The sequence below is a fragment of the Corvus brachyrhynchos genome, unplaced genomic scaffold, assembly GCF_000691975.1.
Source record: "Corvus brachyrhynchos isolate BGI_N302 unplaced genomic scaffold, ASM69197v1 scaffold220, whole genome shotgun sequence".
Classification (NCBI taxonomy): Eukaryota; Metazoa; Chordata; class Aves; order Passeriformes; family Corvidae; genus Corvus; species Corvus brachyrhynchos.
In genome coordinates this window covers 2,603,161-2,622,738 of record NW_008236209.1, presented here as the reverse complement: position 1 = coordinate 2,622,738, position 19,578 = coordinate 2,603,161, and the positions used below count along the sequence as shown (strand labels likewise).

The window sequence follows — 19,578 nt, the reverse complement described above, 5'->3', positions numbered from 1 at the left end:
GCAGCTGCAGCTTGGGCAGCACGTGGCAGGGGCTGGGCTGGATTTCTGGGCTGCAAAACAGACCCATGGGGGAGAAACTCTACCTTAGACTGCCTTGGCAAGCAACAAGTGTCACAGATATTTCAGTTGGTGTCTCCTGATTCAGTGGCATCCCTCAGGCTGAAGGAAGCCAAAGGAGGGAGGCAAATGCACATTGTCCTTGTCTGGGTGTCTCTGTCTTGTCCCTGTGGGACAAGAACAGTCTGGAGGTGACGATCAGCCAGCAGCAACAGCAGAATTCGATCTCTTGATTTTTATTGTGTTATTTTTAATGAGCTTAGCATTTTGAAAATTTCCTTTAAATATATTAAAAAAAAAGGAAAATAATCTATTTGCTTGTTTGCATTAATGTACGAGATCTCTACCAACTGCAATGGAAAATATCTCCAAAATCAAATTGGGTGTCGGTATTTTTCATTCACTGAATCAATGAGAAAACCAAATTAGTTTGTTCTTTTTTGTTGGTATTATCAAGAGTCTTCTTAAAATAGTTCAGAAGTCAAACTACATACAATGATATAATTATTTTGGATGAACGAAATAGTAAAAATCTGAGGGCACAGTGTTTTCAGCTATCAGGGAATTAGCTTGATCTGTTGTGGTTCCTATTTTGGACTTAATTATGATACCACTAAATATTCCCAGAAGTTACCCTAGAAAAAAGCAAACAAGCAAATTAAAAAAAGAGTTTGGTTGAAGTTTTCTTTTGCTTTTGTTTGTTTTGTTTTGTTTTGTTCAGTTTGCTCTCTTGGGGGGATTACTTTTGGTTCTTTAAAGGCTTTAAAATGGCTGAAGAACTTGGTTAATCCGTGTGCTGCTTGTGGCGAGATGCAAAAGAACATCACATAATTGAAGAAAGGCTGGTGTGAGAGCTGATGTGGTTTTCAGGAGCCTATTGAGAAAATCATCCCCAGCAGCACGACTCCACAGAGGCTTCATGCAGGCACTGGGAGGGGAATTAGTTCTTTGCCACCATCCTCTTATCCACGAGGCACCGAGGACTCGTGGCCTGGTGCTGTGGGAAGTACCAGGGTTTACAGACGGTTTTGCACAGGTTGGCGTTAAAGATTCAGCAGAATGTTTGGTTACCTGTGCAGTAATTCAAACTAAACATATAATCTGCTGAGGTAAATTTGCCGTTCCCTCTTTCAGAGTTGCTATTTTTAATGCTGCAGTTGCTCACGAGGGAGTGTTTGTGTTTGGAGCTGTAGCAGAGGCTGTCAGGGACAAAACCAACCTTTCCGGGAGGATGTGATGCCTTGTGGCTGATTTTGATTTGCATTGATTTGCCTGTGTTGTTGTTTGATTAGCTCCAGGCTGGTGTTCGAAATGTGGCTTTTCTGTTTGATCCCCCATTAGGATCTTACCTCCATGTCCTATTGATACCTGCCCCAGGCAGCTCCTCTGGCCTCCTGCTGAGTGCAGCTCCCTTCCCTCCCACCTCTGCAACTGCAGCAATTAACTGGAAAAAATCTGGTGTGGGCCTGGAGCTGGGCAGAGCTCTGCTGTTCTGGTTGTGTCGCTGAAATAAATGGCCATAAAACATTTCAGCACTCATTTAATGCCATGAAGCTTCATGAAACTTCTGTGACAGCATTCCTGAGGAAGCTCCCAACTGCTGCTTTATGGCAGGGCTTTGCTTAGAGGAATTGCTTTGTCATTTTTCTGTAGAATGCTCTTTGTTCTGATGTTTTTATACAAGTTGTGTTAATGCTGAATTGCAAGACTGATGTAGGAAAATCAGTGACTACTTCTCTACTAATGTTTTCTTTGTGAAGGAAAACTTAAAATTTTAAATAATGTCCCCTTATTCTCTGATCTGGTTTTGCCAGTGGCAGCTTATCAAGCTGTAGCCCTGTTTTGTGTATCTTCAAACTGGTCACTGTTACCATGTTTTAGGTTATGAATCTGGATTTATTGGGGCTTTCATCACCCATTTCACCCAACAGTTATTTGTAGGAGGCAGGGCTGGGGGAAATGTGTGGATCAAGTTTGCCATGTGCAGGTAATGCACCTGTTGGGGTATGGTGGTGGTGCTGCTTTGGAACATTTTAAAAGTCTGAGCACATTTAAGATTGACTTGCTGACAGGAGCACCCATGCTTCTAATGTGAGTTCTGAATTCTGTTCCAGAGCTGATAAGTTGTTGTCCAGGACAGATTTCAGGGTCTCCCAAAGCTCAGGCTGCTTTTGTGGAATGAGGAGCAAAGTCTGGCGGGAGCACTGCTGTCAGCACAGCTGCAGAGCAGGAAAAAGACACATTTAAAGGTGATAGCAGATAATTGTAATGGCTCAATCTTAAGCCTCATGAACCTGCAGAGCATTTCACCAGGAATGTTGCTTGTTAAGGCATCCCTTCCTTAGCCATGGGTTTCTCAGGTCTGATTTGAAGATTTCCATTAATGAAGGTGTCTGTTCCTCACAGATGGAATATATTGCAGAACACATCTTCTGCAGTCACCAGGTTTTCAGTCTGGTTAGAGTAGGTAAGATCATTATTGTTCTCTCACTAGCTCACAGAGCTTCAGTGTTAGATGATGTTGCTCACAGTGGTTTTTAATCCATCTGGCTCCATTGAAGCAGGCTCTGTTACCCTTCACTTCAGTGGATACCTGCTGGTTTTGGCTAAATTACTCAGAAAACATTTTATTGAGTCACTTTGTTTCAGGGTTGGTATTGTTTTAAGTGATGCTGTATGTGCTTGTATTTATGTGCATTATTTTTATAAAATACACATTCATCATTCCCAGTTTGGGGCAGTCTGTGATAGTTTATTGAAATGTAAATAATTTACTTTGGTATGTTTTGAGAGAGAATAGCTGTTTTGCTGGGGAGGCATGCTAGATGGAGAACGTGAAATGTGATTGCAACTTGCCTAACTGTCCCTCCTGTCTAGGACTCCTGATTCCATTTTTGGATTCTGCCAGTGACATAGCCTAACCTTCAGTCATGAGACTCAAGAGGGCATAGCCATTTGTGCTTTGGTTTGTTGATTTGTGAGCTGTTTTAACAACTGTCTTTTCTATTCTTTTGTTCTGAAATGGAATTCATATTTCTGAAGCCCATTCAAGTAAAGAATGATGTATATGTGCAAAATACTGTTAGGCTATAGGCTGTTTTTCACGTTTCTAACATCTGTTGTCAGTCTGGGGAGGTTGTTGTACATTTGTATTGCTGGGAGAAGGAAATTTACTGAAATGCAAAACCCACAGGATGTAAAAATGCTTAACATCTACCTGGAAAGTGTGAGAGTACATCACTGATAAGAACTTTGCACAGTTATGCTGATAGGGTGATGTGCTCGTGGAGTGACAGGCAAATTATTGATTGGAGCTGGAGACTCGTCTTTGGTAGCTGTTGTTTGTCTTCTCTTCCTTCTGCGAGTCCTGGGGGAGCCAGCTGGGAATTAGACTGTAGTCTGTAGCAAGAGTGGATTTATAGTCTTTAACTGTGGTGGAAAAAATGGGGAATTTCTTTTGAGGCAGGGATGCAAACAAGACAGAGAGGGAATGTGCTGGCTGGGTTACAGAGGGCCAGCACGAGGGCACGTGACACAAGAGGAAATTATTTCCTCCCAGCTAGGGAAATTACAGCCACAGTTACCTGCTATCTTCCGTCAGAGACTCTCAGCATTAGTCACTATTTCTGTTATGAAACAAGTGAACATGTGATGGTCCTGAGTCCCAGAGGCAATTCCAGGGATGAAGGTGAGGAGAGGACCAAGTGCTGCTCTGAGTCCCCTTTGTTTCACACAGGCACAGACTGAAATCTGTGCTGATTTTGACTGTGCTCATTCGAGATGTGACAGGACATTACTGCAGCACATCCATCCCTGTCTGTGTGTCAGGTATCTCTACAGCAACACAGCCCAAGCCTTTTGAACTTCTGGGAGAGGCAGCTGGTGTGCTTCAGGCTGCAGTTTTGCTTCTGGTTTCTCCAAGAACTCCTTTGAAACCAAAGCAATGCTGCCAGCCTTCTTTCAAACAATGAGCTTACTTCAAGAGTTTAATATTACTCCACGGACTCTCAGGCAGGCATTGGTTTTTCAGAGAGGGGGTGGTTGTTTTTTATAAAAAAAAAAAAAAAAAGGTTTTTTTTTCTTTTTTCTTTTCAACACACGAGAGAGATCAAAGTCCCTTTAGTTTGTGTTCTGTGCAAAGGTCTGAATTCAGTGTTCTGGAATTGGAGCTTCATCTCCTTGTGGTTTGATTTCCCTGTTGCAAATACCATGTTTGTGTGTTTTCCTTGTTATGGATCTCAAAACGTCTAAATGTCTTATGAATTACAGTTCGTATTTCTGCAGCTGAATCAACTGCAACCAATTGTGCAGCTCCTCCTCCCCTGCCCACCTCACCTCTGGCATTCCCCCGCTTCTGAATAAAGAGATTTTTAAGAAGCGTGGGCAATTAGCTATAACAGTAACTACCCGTATTTTTGGTTCCTCAACATCATATAAAACTGCCAGAAAACTGTAGAATTCACTCCATTAAAGGCAGTTGCTGAAGTTCATGGCGTGCCTTGATTTCTGACTCCTCATGAAAATGCATTTCCAACTCTGTTCAAACAAAAGATGTTTAACAATAAGCATTTGCTTTCCTCTAATTTCTCACCAAGAACCAATATGATTTTACATAAAATAGGATTCTTAAAAAAAATTATGATTAGTCTCTAGTGTAAAGACGGGTCCCTGAATGTGTTTAATTAGGGAACAACAAAGAGCACGAAATCAGCAAAGCCGATTCTGTAGATGTCTGGAGATCAAACTGAGATATTATTGAAGTAGAGGAGCTTGTTTCTTCTGATGGTTTGAGTGTCTTGCACACCCACTGCATGCTCTGAGCACAATAAAATGTTCTATCACACATTCCCCACACCCAGCATAAGATCCATAGTCCTGCAATAATAGCAGGGATAATTAATTCTGGCTTAAGTATTTAGGAAATTATTGAGTGCTGCAATTACAGGCTTTCCAAATGACAATCTTTCGAAGCAAGAAGCTATGCTGTACGTTCCCCCCAGATCTGAGTGCACTGAGAAACTTCCATTGAGCACCAGAAGGAAAAAGCCCCTGCAGGAGTGAATCTTAATGTAGTATTAATTGGGTAATGGAAGAATACAGCTCCGAAACACAGAGGGTGCATTTAGAACAGGACAAATAATCTGAAACACAAGCTTGATGAATTCCCTTCATCTCTGTGCTGTGGCTGCTGCAGCACTTTTGTTTATATTGATCTGAATGGAGTGGAAATTTTCTTTCATCTGTCATTTACATTCATTTTACCTGTTGCAATTGCCTCTGCCAGCTTACATGCTTGTTTTCTGGTGAATCTATTAATAAGATTTCCAGCACATCAAAAGAATTTCTATTGGGCAGAGGTAGAATATAATACACATAAGGTGTAGGAGGGTTCCTAGCTGCAATTTTATCTACTAAAAGTTATTAATGAGTTTTGTGAAGTAAAGAAAATAATTGGAAAGGATAATGCTAATTGCGTGCTATAGATTTTCCTCTATTGCTTACTTGTTTAGCAAGTGACTTGCAGAATGGAATATTTGCACCATAGCTTTCTTCTGATTGCAGTATGCCTTCTGCATTGACAAAAATAGGCCCAAAGGTCAAATTAATTAAAAACAGTAGGAGAAAGAACACAATGCTGCAAGTTTGTATTTACATGTTCTTGCCTGAGAAATGTGTGAACTACATTTTGTTGTGTGCAAAGCACGGCTGCTGTATGGCAACAAAAAAAAGAAAACGCGAAAAAATGTCTTAAAGACTAGAATTAAATTGAATTCTTTAGTTAGGAAAATTTATGCATAATGATGATTTCAGGGTGAGCAACCAGGGCACTTAGCAGGGGTTTTGAACAGTGTAATTGATGCAGGAATGCAAGTTTTTTTTTTGTGTGTGTGTGTGGAAGATGCCCATGCCCACAGTGTCCCCCTGTTGCCCACATGACTTATGCCAACTTTGCCCACATTAATGTTATGACCCTTCCCCACAAACGCTTTTCCTGCTGCTTTATTCCAAAGTCCTCCCTGGTTCTCAAGTATCTCCAGCAATTTTCTTTCCCCTGAGCTGTAGGAACACAGAGTAGACCTAAAGCCTTGCATTTGCTCCTTCATGGCTGCATGTTGCAAGGGATTTCTGCCCTTCTGGGTCAAGCAGAGCGAGCAGTTGCCTTTCCTGATCATGACCTTGGTGTCAGCGTTGCAAAAGTACTTCAGATTTATAGATTTCAAGTTCAATGTGGTTTGTACAGAGAATAATATTTACCTCTGATTTAACTGAGCTGTACACGGAATTTGAATAATCCTGAAGTAATGATTGTAGTGGTGTTAGTCTTGTGTGGCAGGTGAGGAAATAGAGGTAGCTCCTGAGTGCATTCACGGAGTTGCAGGAGCAGCTTTCACTGTGCCCTTGGCCTTCCCTCCCCAGCCCCTTGGGTTGCTCAGCTCTTTGGGGCATTTGGGCACCTTTCCAAAGATGCAGGGACTCCAACTGAGGATTATGCTACTGATGAGTACACAATAGTGCAGCTTTAGGGTTCATGCAGTAAATGGATTGGGACCAGGTTGTCTTTAAGCAAACCATTGGTGTGCTCAGTGCTGTGACAGAGGCTCCGGGAGTCTGGGCTGTGCAGTCAGCAGCCCCGTGAGGAGGAGCTGCCCTCCTGCCTTCCAGAGATGCCTAATCCTCACTTCTGCTGACTTCTCTCTTATTTCCTCTTGGTGCTTTGTGTATTTTGCATCAGCACCTTTCTCTTGACAGCTGGAGCTACTATGTGAACAACTCTTGTGCCCGAGTTTCTGTTCCTGTGGTGGCTGGAGCTCACACCTTTCCCCTCCACCTGTTTGTCAGGGGAGCTGCCCAGGTCACAGGGCCCTGGTGACAGACCCCTGCCCGCCCCAGAACTGCACCTTGCCTCAGAGCTGAGCTCTCCGTGGGGCTGCAGAGCACGAGCCCCACGTGTGGGTGGTGACATGGGACAAGGGCAGCTGTCCCCTGCTCAGCTGACACCGCAGCTCTGGGCTGTGAGCAGAAGAGACTTTCCCCAGCCTTCAGCTGGAGCCTCTCAGTTTCCCTCACCCAGAACTGCTTATTCCTTTCTGCAAACTAACGTATGCTGCATTTCCTCAGCAATTTGTACTGCATGTTTTGCTCTGAGAGGAAAGATGTGTGAGTAATCCTAGCAGGGCTAAAGAATGGCTGCACTGAATATGGAAATAGGCTGGCAAGATTTAAGGAACAAGGGAAGGCTAATGGCTTTATATTTTGCTTTGCTGAAATTACACAAGTGGTGAATTCTGAGAGACAGTTTTACATTCTGATTATCTGAAAGGGCAGTTGCAGAGCCATCACTCTGGAGGAGCGAGGGATGATATCAGAGATACAATGCAGCACTTCAATTTGCAAAATTTTTCCCATTTGCAAATAGATATTTCAGACATCCATTTAAGAATGCATTATTAGCATGTCGTTAGACTCTAGTAACTTTGAATATTTCATGTATTCTACTGTAAATAACAGCTAAATCTTATTCATTATCACCCTGATAACATAAGCTGTGGAAATAGTGATGCCAATGGGAGATTTTTGACTTTAATCAAATAAAACACAATCCTTTTCCTTAAAACAGCTTGAAGAGAAAAATAGATCTTTCAGATATTTGAAACAAAACCAAAGTGTTGTTCACCAAAGCATTTATCACCCAGAATCTTTCTTATTTACAGTGAGAGAAGATTGAAAGAAAACAAAGTGTACCAGTGAAAAAATCCCTTATTTCAGTATGTGGAGTAACTTCTCTTATTGAGAGCAAAACTTTTATGTGACATTTGGAAAGGGAATTTCAGGGCAAAACTTTGGGTGAAATTTTTCTTGATCCCAAGAAATTTTCCTGGACCACTGGAGTCCTCTGGAGAGTGTACTGCTGATAAAAGTCTCCATCCTGGGATGCTGTAATTTACTCTGTGCAAATCGGATACAGCATGAACTGCATCACTGCTTGCAAATTTTGGCCTAGAGCTTTATATTATACATGCCAGCAGGTTTTCGTGGTAAACTCTTGCTTCTTCCTTAAGCAGTTCACCTAAAGGTGGAGCAGGTATTGCTGCCTTGAGGATGTACTCAGAGAGGTGACCTTGGTGGCCAGCACACTGTAAATTTAAGATTAAGAATGGGCAATCAAGGTGGTTAAAAGGTATTTTCTTAAGGCCACAAGGATAGCTGTGGTGAGCAAATAGTGGTACAGAGAGCAGAAAAGACAATGCTTTCACTGCTCTCCAAGGAGGACTTGAGTTTCCTCAGAGTCCATTTTGGGTAAGGAAGAACTTTTTGTCTGTTCATTCTCTTCTCCAGAAAGAGCAAGATGCTTTTTTCGACAGCTGCATGAAATACGTTCGTTTTATCCTTGCATTTCAGCTATCATCAATTCCCATTCTAGCTAATCAAACGCTTGATACCAAACATTATAGATTTTCTGCTATTACAAATAAAATGCTGCTCTAATAAAGGTGTGCTCTCATGGCAAACGGAGTGAGATAGTGACATGCCAAAGAGCTGCTCTGCTGCTCCTCCTTCTTAGGCAGCTTTGCAGCAAAGCTGCTCCTTTCCTGTGTCAGGGCGTGGTAAGGGCTGGCTGCTGCTGGGGGTGGTGGGTGGCCTCTGTAGCTTTTGAGAGCTGCTGTGAATGATATCAAAGTTGGTGGAAATGTAGTGCAGAAACCTGTGGATCCAAAAATGTGGGGCTTTTTTCTAGAAGAAACTGGGGAGGCCTTTCCTTATTTCTCATTATTCAAGAAGTCACTCAGCCCCTTCAGGTTCTAAGCTTGTCTGTGGACTTGCTCTCTGTCCTATGTTATGTACCTTTTTTTTTTAACCATAGTAAAATGAGTTCAATTCAACAGCTGCATGAGTGAAAATCAAACATAAAGTTGCTCCTTGTCTGTATTACACATGAACTGCTTTATAATCATCCACACTGGGAGGAAAAAAAATATTTTATGGAGTGAAATGCAACTGAAGTGTTGCACCACTGGACTGGAGTAAAGAACAGTCCTTGCACAAATCTTACTGAAAATATGTGTCTGCATTTTGCTTCTGATTTCAGCACAGTTGCAACCCAAAGAATCAAAATTAGATAAAAATCCCTTTTTCTGGGAAGCACTAATAAGAACAGCTCCATTTCCTGGTTAGAAATGATGAAAACATGTTCCCAAGCCTCTTCAAGTGAACACTTGTGATGGCTCGTGGGGTTACACACGTGAGTGTTGCTTCAGAAAGGTTTGACCTTTACAGGAAAAAAATGAACAGGAAAAAAGTTGCAAAGGGAAATAGAATCAGGTTCTTGAGATCTCTTCCAGGTCTCTCTGGCCCTAACAACCTCCTCAGGGTTGCACTTAAAGGCTTAGCCTTGACTATGATGCCAAAGTACCTCACTGGAGGTCAGTGAGTAATTCACTGGAACATTTATTGTTCCGTGAATCCATACCTTGCTCATGAAGAAATACGAAATCTATTTATCTGAGCCACAACTGAAATGTGTAAGTTAGCATAATCAAATTAGAGCCAAGTCCCATGTACATTCATGAAAGTATAAATTCTGCTCTATTTCAATATTAACACAAAGGATTCACAATTGCAATAAAACCCAATCAATATTTCTGCTGAAAAAGATTCACGCTGCAGGGCCAGCAGTCAGAACGGAGGTCAAATATTGCTGAAATGGTTCTGTGTTATTGTTTATTGTGATGTTCTTTTAACTAAAGTGACTTTGCCTATCAGATATGAAGTATTCAAGATGATAACATCAAAGGTGATGGAAAGTGAAGAATGCATTAAAGAAAAAATCAGAAATGAGAATTTCCTCTTTTTCAAACTTAGCAACCGCACAGCCATAGTGCAACTTTCATGTGTAATTTTTATTTAATCACATGTCAGATTGAAGGCTTAGATGAATTAAACTTTAAAAAGCATGCTTTCAGCTATCATTTTGACATCTAGCATACAATAACTGCCTTTCAAAAGCTAAATAAAATGTTTGACATGCTTTAAATGCTATTTTAGATTTTATTTGCTTTTTATTTCAGTTCTTTGTTGTTATTTCAAGAAGCCCAGAAAATACAATTTAATTGCTGAATGTTGCTGGGGAAAGTCTTATGAGAGATACTCTGGTACAACAAGGATTAGTGTCTGGAAATAAATACCCTTTGAAGTTGTTAATCAGAAACTTGTGAAGTTCCAGGTTCATAATGGGTTTGTTCAGCAATGATTTGGGTAATGAGTTTGTTCCATGACCTCTGTGGTGCAAGAGGACGACGGCAGTGTGGGCTCAGCCTCTGGTTACTTCAGTGAAAAACAGGAAATTTGCTCCTTAAAGCAGGCAGTGTTTGTTACCAACTCCTTCATTGCTTGCCTGCATGGAAAGGCTTTCACAGAGCTCCCCTTTTGCGATGTCCAAAGCTGGGATATCTGACATTTTCCTTATCAGCTCAGTGCAGTTTTACGTGCCTGCAGGAAGGGCCTGCAGGGACGCGGACGTGAGATTCCTAAAAGGCGCCCTGAGTAAGTGAGTGCTGGAGGTACAAGATAGTCTTGCAAGATTATTTCTCATCACTTGAGTGAATTCTTTGTGTGAGTGAGTCCAACTATAAGATCTGACAATTTTAAGTGATTTCCATTTGTGCAGGTGTAGGGACACCATCTGTTCTGCTGCTTTTCTGTGGAGGTAGTAATACTTTCATTGAAAATGTACAAATCTGTCTAAGATAATCATCCACGTTGTGTTTGTATTTCTCTGGACAGCCAACCAAGCTTTTATTTGCCCTTTTGAAATTAATATGTCATGCTTCCTGCATCAAAATAAATTAATAAAGTGGGAGGAGTTATTTAAATCAATAAAAATGGGAGCCTAAAACCATTTACCTGTCTTATACTACTGTGGAACAGTTACGTTTTTAGCCACAGTGAGAAAAATAAGAGTATTTATCAAAGCTTTCTCTTCTTTAGAAGGTAGGCAGATGCTGTGTTTTCCATCAGTAATTAGTGAGGATGTAAGATACCAGTTATAAATGTTAATGGTATTAAAGAAGGAGGGCTAGAGAAATTTATAACAAGAATGTCAAAAGGATTCTTTTGGATTTCTTCTGGAAGTTTTAAAGAGCTGAAAATGCAAAGTCTTGTCAATATTTAAAAGGGTAAATATGGTAAATTGGGAAAACAGCGGGTCTGTTTGATTTGACAAACAAATAGACAATCAGGAGCTGAAAGGGAAGCAATAAATTTGGGGCAGTAGCTGGAACACCTGAACTTGTTCAGTGAAAAGAAGGGCTTGTTCACCAAGTCTGACCCGTATGAGATGACAATTAAGGTTATTCGGATTGGTGGTAGCTGGGGGTGTTGCTTTTTTATGTGAGATAGAGCAAAACTGATTTTAATGTCCCCTGAGCTTGGAGTTCTGAAATCAGCTGAGTATTGTCACTTTGCACAATACTTCCCTCCTTCCCTTTGAAGATGAGCCCTTCATTTTCCTTTCTGGAAAAAACAAAAAGAACAAAAAACCAAACAAAACCTCTCACACCCCAAAACCAAAAAACAAAAACCATTCCTATGCAAGATCACTGTAGGGCCCATTAAATAAATCATAAAAAGTCTTTGCTAAATGGAACAGTGATGTGTTGTTAATGAAGTGTTTCTAGTTGTGTGTAATAATGGTGACCAAAAGGGTTTGGCATCTTCATAGATACTCCAAGAGAAATACAGATACCAGCTGGCAAAGCCAGGGAAGTTTAATTTGAGTCAAAAACTATAATGAGCTGCATGATATACTTGCCTATGACAAAGTCATCAAAATAATGTAATAAGATCTTAGATTTAATGCACCAAGTTGCAAAACTTATGGGAAATACAGACTTATAAAAGAGTTGAGGGAAACTCTTTGAGCTGCATTAGTTGTACTCAACACTACTCTGTTTAGGGAAAGGAAAAATGAAAATACTGGCCTGTCTCTGTTGAGTTTCAGCACAAAGATGTATTTCCTTCTGGGTTTATGGTTGGATCCTTTCAGGCTGTTTGTTTTAATATTATTCCGAGAATTTTGCACTGATAGTTGCTGGGTCCTGTTTGTCTCAATGAAAGCCTGTGGAAGAAAAATTGCTGTTTTGGAACAAAAGGTGATAGTTGAGGATAAAAAGATTGGAGCTGGAAATTGTAGTTTGAGTAGGGATCTTCTTTACTGCTTGGACTTGAAGATAGTTATTTTCTGGTTATTTTAGGTGTTTCATATCCTCCTAGCATTTGAAGTAAACAAGCAACTGAGAAGATTAAAAATTTATTTGACTACTTCTGTATTTACTGGCTGCTAATAGTGGAGAGAAATGTTGAAGTAGTCCTGTTCTTTTGTGCTGTCTCACAGCATCTCCTAAATAAGGTCTGTTTTAAATCAGAATTATCATCTAAATAATATAATTAATTCAGCATAAATTAAAAAGTAATGTTTTTTCTTTATGATCTCTTTTTAAAAGGATATTAATTTGCTTCAATGAATGAAGATAATAAGGTTAATAGTTTAATGTTCCTCAGTTGATATCTGCTGGTTTTTCTATTACCTTTTTTTTCTCTTTTTGATTATAAATTGGCTAACCCCTGGTGTATAATACCAGAAATCATCCCTTCAGTGTACCCAAAGCTATTTACTTAGACTCATCTTTTATTATTCCCACTGCCACAGTCTAATTATTGTAGTGAAAGATTGAACACAGAATAGTTTGGGGCTTTGATCAGTCTTCATATAAATTTCAATAATGAGAGTAAAAGGTTTTGCGGTTTTCGGAGATAATTTGATCCCTCCAGACACACTCTGCTTTTACCAAACACAGTGAATGCTGTCTGAGGCCTCTGACAGCATTTGTGTCTGGGTCCATGACATCTCTGCAAGCAAAATTCTTTTCTCATACCAATAAAGAGTAATTTAATATTTTTGAAGGTGCCAGGGAAACTATAGGCTGCTGCATGTTTTTCCTGAAATTTTCGCTTCATTGTCCCCTATCAGTTTAATTGTCTGTATTACAAGTTCCTACATCAGAATCCTCCACGAATACATAATAGGTTTGCTTGCATTTCTCTTTTTGAAAAAGTATCCTAACTGTCATTCAGATAAATAAAATAAACCATAATCCTTGTTATTCTATTACTATCGGTGCTGGCTCCCTTCAGAGATAAATAGAAAAGCAGCTGGAGACTGAGGATATTTCGCAATCTTATAAATTGAAATTTAAATGCCTCAAGGAGGAAATTTCCAAAATAATTGTGACAGAAGATAAGTCCCAGCTTTTGGCAAAATTTTATTAGAATTACTTGTTCCAGATCGTTCTCTGACGCCTGCATGAATTAAGAAAATGGCAGCAGTGCCATGTAGAGGAATAGCTGGGCTTTTTTCATCTTGATAAATTTTTCTGAAAGTGCTCTGTCATCAGCGTTATCAGGTGTGACATACTCAGGGACACGATCAAATTAAAAATCATGAGCCTTTAGCTGATGCCGGTTGATTTTAAATCATAGGGGTTTGATCTTTCCAACCAAGAACATCTCAATTTATGCAACTAATTTTTAGCTGAACGTGGGGGTTCGTTAGTAACATTTTTAATTTTGCTTGGACTATGGGGTTTGGTTTTCCTCCCTGGGCTAGGCCGTTAAAAAGAGTTGGTGACTTTCTGGTCTCCTCTACTGTCAGCTGGTGAAAAACTTCTGCTGTATTTTGACAATGAACCCTGAAAAGAAATATTCCTTTGTTTACATTTAGTGAATCCCAGATGCACAAAGTAGTAACCAGTTGCACGTAGCAATAACCATTGTATTCCCAGTCATTTTCTAAAGCTAGTAATGGTGTCTAATGCTAGAACTTGGGCTAAAAATGTTTTAAGAATGCCTTATTCTTCAAATTCACTGGTAGCTTGGAGAGGAGAGGATATAACCTGGTGTGGGCACCAAACACAAGACAACACAAAGGCAGTGCAAACCCCACAAAATACAGCTTTTACAAGCAGCTCATGCAGTGGAGGTGGATTTTTTTCATACTGTGAATACCAAACTCATTTCAGATCAAAGAATTAGCATATTCCCTTTCCACATGTCATAGCTGTACATCTGTGCAAGTTTTGAATGCAGGGAGTAAATGAGAAACATCACAGGAATGTTTCCACTGGATCAACTCTGTAAAACTTAAGTTTTTTGACCTGTGAGGGAAGAGTTGACTGACACTGCTGGTGTGGATAGGGCTCTGAGAGGCAGCTGACAGTGAACTGGAATAGGATAAGTCATATCAGTAATTGCTGCAGATCCATCTGGATTTTTGGACTGTGCAGAGACACTCCGTGCATCTTCACCCAGCTGTGGTGGGAAAAGGCAGCAGGAGGAGCAGAACCACTGTCCCAGCCAAGCTTCCAGAGAGCCCTGGGGCAGCTGCAGGCAGCTCACTGTGGAGTTCAATGAGCGAGTCTCCTGGAGACCCCAGAAATGCATGGGGGCTGTGGGGGTGTCAGCTGTGAACCTTTCGCCACCTGAACCTTTTCCCAGTGGGCTGTCAGGCTGTCCCAGCAGTCACAGAGGGGTTGTCTTCTCCCATTTCCATCCCATGTAATGGGAAGTCATTCTGTGTTCAGCTCTTCAGAGCTCATCTGATATCTTGGCTTGATCTGTTCCAATATTTCTCAAAGATCTGTCAAATGAGGGAGAGTCTAAAATCTGCAAATTTGATAAACAGGAAAGCAGGACTGGAAGGCAAAGTGTACTTGAAAATGGATGAAATCATCTGGAAACAGAGAATGGCAGGAAGAATGAATGCAAAGTGCCACTCTTAGGCTGCAGCAATCAATGGCAATAACCAAAAAGGGAATGATGAGGAGAAGATCAATAAAAAGGACCTGGGCATTGTGGTGGTTGGCAAGGAAAATGTGCTGTGCTGCTGTGGCAAGGGAGGCTGCAGGAGATGTGAAATGATCCTGCTGCACTGCTCGGTGCTGTCGGGACCTTGGCTGGAGCTGGGGGCCGGGTTTGGAGCAGGGCACGGGGCTGTGAGCGAGCTCCTGTGCAGGGGGAGCAGCCAGAGAGAGCAGAAGCACCCGACAGATTGAAATAATAAGGTCTGTTTATTCTGAAGCAGAATAAAGTGCCAAATGCCAGAAAGATGAGTGGGAATAAGCAGACCATGATGGATGGGGCTGAAGAAGTGATTTATTTTGTAACAAGAAAGAGGCAGGTTCAGCATTAGAAGAGAACCTCTCCATTAGCAGTGGTGAAGCACTGAAACAGGTTTTCTGGGAAAGCCCTAAGTGTCTTACTGGTAGCTTTTAAGAAGCTCTGTCACTCACACCTGTCAGGAATTGCACAGGTGAAGTTGGTGCTGCCGTGTTCTTGGCTGCACACAGTGTACAGCAGCTGTCTGTGGGCATGTGTAATAATGTCACCGTGACAAAAAGAGACTTTGAGAAGTGGAGGAGCTGAACTTTTTAGCAAAGACTCAATATAATTGCATGTTTTCAACACCACTGCCCTATAGGAGCCAAATATCTAGTGACCCCTGCCAACATCTCCTCTGTTATAAACACTATATCCTTTTTTTGGATAATTGCATCAAAAGTCTGATCTTCAGCTTTACTAAGCCCAGCAGTTCTGCATCCACAAAATTTTGCATTGCCTTTCGAATGGAATTTTGAGTAACAACGACCTAAGAATATTTTTAAACTGTTTGTTTTTTGGGGTTTTTTTGAAGCTTCATATTTCAAGTTTCCAAAACATGGATATCAGACACATCAAAATGAGCAGGAGAGCTGCTTATTTTTTGTTCATATTTTCTTTTAATACTGGGAAGGATTTACATTTTAGTTATTCAGTTCCTAAATCATGCAGATTCACTTAGGTAATGAAAACTTTCTCCTGTGCTTGGTGCATCAGGTGCTTTGTTTCATCTGGCCCTTCCTTCCACAGCTGGGCTGAGATGCTTTCCACCCTCAGCTCCCTGTTTCCCAGCTTCCAGCCTCTTACAGTTAAGGTGCAGGTCTGTATAACGAAAATCAAAGGAGTTGTAATGAAATGTCTGAAGGAGAGATGGGGGACCTACTTTTTATTCATTAGCTTAACGCCTGTGCAAAATCTATTAAAATTGCTTTCAATACATAAGACTTGTTGTTGTTTGTTCTTTCTCTGCCTTAGAAGAATCCAACAGCATTATAGATGTGCCACATTTTTTAGGCCCAAAAGTGTGGAACAGCTTTTAATGGGAAAGAAAATGTTTTTTGAAAACTAGAAAACTCAGCAGTGAAATAAATTGAGCCTCAAAAAGTGATTGAAATCTCCAAGTCAATATACAAACGGTATCCAAAGACTTGTGAAGTCTGACAGAATCTCTTTAGTTTGAGGTGTCTTTCATTTTGCATCAGGGCTTACATTTTTAAAAAACAGCAGCAGGCAGTGCTGTCAGGTGAAGCGGGTTTGAAAGCAGCCTGCCTGCTCATGAAAGCCTGAAATTGTGCACAACTCTGGGTAATGCGTCCTCAGCAGATAACTGAAATAATACATTTCCTAAATTGGCTGCATTAAGCAATTACTGATACCGTAGTGGAAACCATGTAATTTTGTTCCTTCCTTGTAGCCCCAGCGCCGTGTCACGTTCCACCTGCCAGATGGCTCCCAGGAAAGCTGCAGTGACAGTGGGCTCGGAGACCACGAGCCCACGAGCGGGGCCAGCATCTCCCACCCGCTGCCCCTGGGCTTCCCCCAGGACGAGTTCTACGAGCAGGCGTCCCCCAACAGCCGCACGGAGGGCGACGGCAACTCGGACCCCGAGTCCAGTAAGTGCAGAACTCTGCTCATCTCACTTATTAAATCATTGCAGGAGCAAAAGTGGGGCTTTTTGTTTCTCCAGGTAATTATTAAATGTGAACGTCGATTTTAATGTGGCCAAAGAAGCTTTCTGTTTCTAAAAATGGGAGGTCTGGCCATTGGAGATAAAACACTTGGAGCTGTTAAGGGTTTATGGATGACCTGTGTTTTTATGGACCTGCTGTGCTATGCACGGAGGAGCTTTCTGATGAGGTTAATGCTGTTGCCCTAATGGTCATAAATACCGTGCTGAGGGAATTCACATTTTTTAACATTTCCCTTTCCAACACTACTGCACGCTGTAGTTCAACAGGGAACTCGTGGGTGATGGGCAGCTCTGTGAAAAGACTGCAGTCTCCAGAAATAAGGGTTTCTTGATTTGTCTTTTGAAAGCAGCGATGTAACAATAATCTCAAAAGAGTTTGTCATCTTCTGCCATTGCCACTGCCTCCTTGTGATGTCAAAAACAGGGAGGAAAAATCAACAGGAGCTGTGGGCACTGGCACTACTCTCTCTGCTGTTCTGTGATGTGATAGCCAGTTGGAGACTCCACTGAACTTTAGTCAACTGTTAATTGTCCAGAGGCTCCTTATCTGGATTAAATTGAACTGTGCCATTGATAAAGAGACACCTGAATGTCTTTAAGCCTCTAAGGCCTTGTTAGTGGCTTAATAAGTGATTTGAAAATACATCTGTTCTGGGCAAAACTTGGCCCAAAAGGTGGATTTCAGCTGCTTTAGTGTATCAGGAGGAATGAATTAGTTAGTGCTATGCACTTGGAATAGCTGTAGAAGGTAGTTACACTCTGCAGTGGCAAATGCAGCATCCAGCAGAGAGCTTTCACTCTGACTCTGTGCTGGCTCTGCCACATTCAGCCTGGCTCTTGGCAGACCTGGGGATCCTAACCTTCAGACCTTATAAAATTTGTAAACTGATATGTTTCCTGAAATAACACCAGAATATTGTGTTTTCCAAGTTGATAGGCAGCTGACAAGAACCATCACAGGTTTTTGATCTTGTGTTGGAAACAATCATCTTTTTTTTTGTTTGTGTTTATGTATTTGAGGCTCTAATACATCCTTAATAATATTCTAGGCAGTCAAACTGGATTCTTCACAGAGTTAAGCTCTAAAGGGCTACAAATACACCCCTAAAGAAGGAAAATATCGAATTATATAGTATTTGCTGCTTTTGCTATTCATACTCAGGGTCTGAACTTGCTCGTTCTTGTTGCTTGTAACTGATATTTATACTTTACTGAAGTGAGAATGATGTACATGAAATCAGTATCCAGGGCCTTTCCTGCAGACAGCGTGGGACAGGACCTGGTGTATAGGAGTTCTCAGAACAGGCATGTGGATCCTGTCTTGCCATTTTCAAAGAGGCTCAGGTTTGGGATTTTTCAATGCCTTTTTTGCCCAGGTTTTGTAATTTCAGAAGAAATGACTTCTAGAATGTGGCTCTAACAGTAACACAGCTCTGACATCTGAATGTCATTGACACACATCCTGTGTGGAGGCTGAGCAGGCATCAGATGTCTTTCCAAGTGTGAAGTTGAAGAAAGTTTAATCACCTGTCTAATTACCTGACAGTTCAGTTTTAAACTTGAAGTCACAGTTTAATTAGAGTTTATTTTATGTGAAGATTTTTCTTCCCTTCCAACTTGTATCTTATTGAAATAGTTTGATTGATATAGCACGATGGTTACAGCATGGAAAGCTCCTTTGTGGCCCTTTTTAGTGTTTTATGCTTATATTAATGGCAGCACCTAGTGGCAGGACCAGAAAAGCAGACTTAAATAGATGATGTTTTGTGCTCTCCTATATCTAAGTGCAGAAGGGGGAGACCCACAGCATATTTGTGTTCAGTGTGCTGCTGCAAAGTGACTTGATGCAGATGACAGCAACCAAATATCTGTGTGCTGATCTGTGCAAGGGTGCAGCCTGAGGTTCATGTGGTTCACTTGTGCACACAGGACACATTCAGCCAACACTGAAACAGTGAAAATAGCTTTGAATTGAGAGTTTCCTCTACAATCTTCTGCTGGATTTTTGATTGTTGGTTTTTGTTAAATCTAATTTTGAATGGCTTGATGCATTCAAAGTATTTCTTGTCTTCCTTCATGGACTAAAATGTTGTTAATGTGAAAAGAGACAGGAAAATACAGGCAGATAATCTGAGTTCATACAGCAGAGCAAGCATGGCCTTCATTCCCTCCCAAGATCTTTCATATCTGACCTGTCTTAATCTGAAACACTGTGTCTGGAATGTTAAGCCTAATTTGTCACCTGATGGGGATTCAGTTCAACTTTGCCTGCCAAGGAGAGAGATTTGGGGTGAAACGATGTCAGCAGTGTCTAGAACCAGCCAAGCACACAATGAAAGCTGATGGAGGCTGTGACACCACACGTGGACATGTTCAAAAGGGTTTCTCCCTCTTGCTTCTCCTGACTACAATCCTTTGGTGTTATTTGTTTCTGTAATACTGGAAATTTTTGCAATTTGGAAGCTTTCCATTTACTAGCAATAGCAAAGCATTTATTGCAAAACACTGAAAAAAAAGAGCATAACAAAATAAAATTAAAAAAAACAAACAAACACAAAAAAAATAAAAACCAACCTGAGAAGTATCGGTGAGAGGAAGCTTTACAAGCTCACATCCAATAC

At 41.0% G+C, this 19,578-nt stretch overlaps 1 protein-coding gene across 3 annotated transcripts in view; it reads left to right on the top strand.

Annotated features, from left to right (window-relative positions):
* PCDH11X (protocadherin 11 X-linked) overlaps positions 1-19,578 on the top strand; it is a 439,600-nt gene that overhangs the window by 300,901 nt on the left and 119,121 nt on the right. For 2 of the 3 annotated variants that reach the window (XM_017742435.1, XM_017742429.1), the window contains one exon: positions 16,682-16,880. The exons of the other annotated variant lie outside the window; for it this stretch is intronic. In XM_017742435.1, the coding sequence (XP_017597924.1) occupies positions 16,682-16,880 (199 nt within the window). The remainder of the gene's footprint in view (positions 1-16,681; positions 16,881-19,578) is intronic. 3 annotated transcript variants of the gene reach the window in all.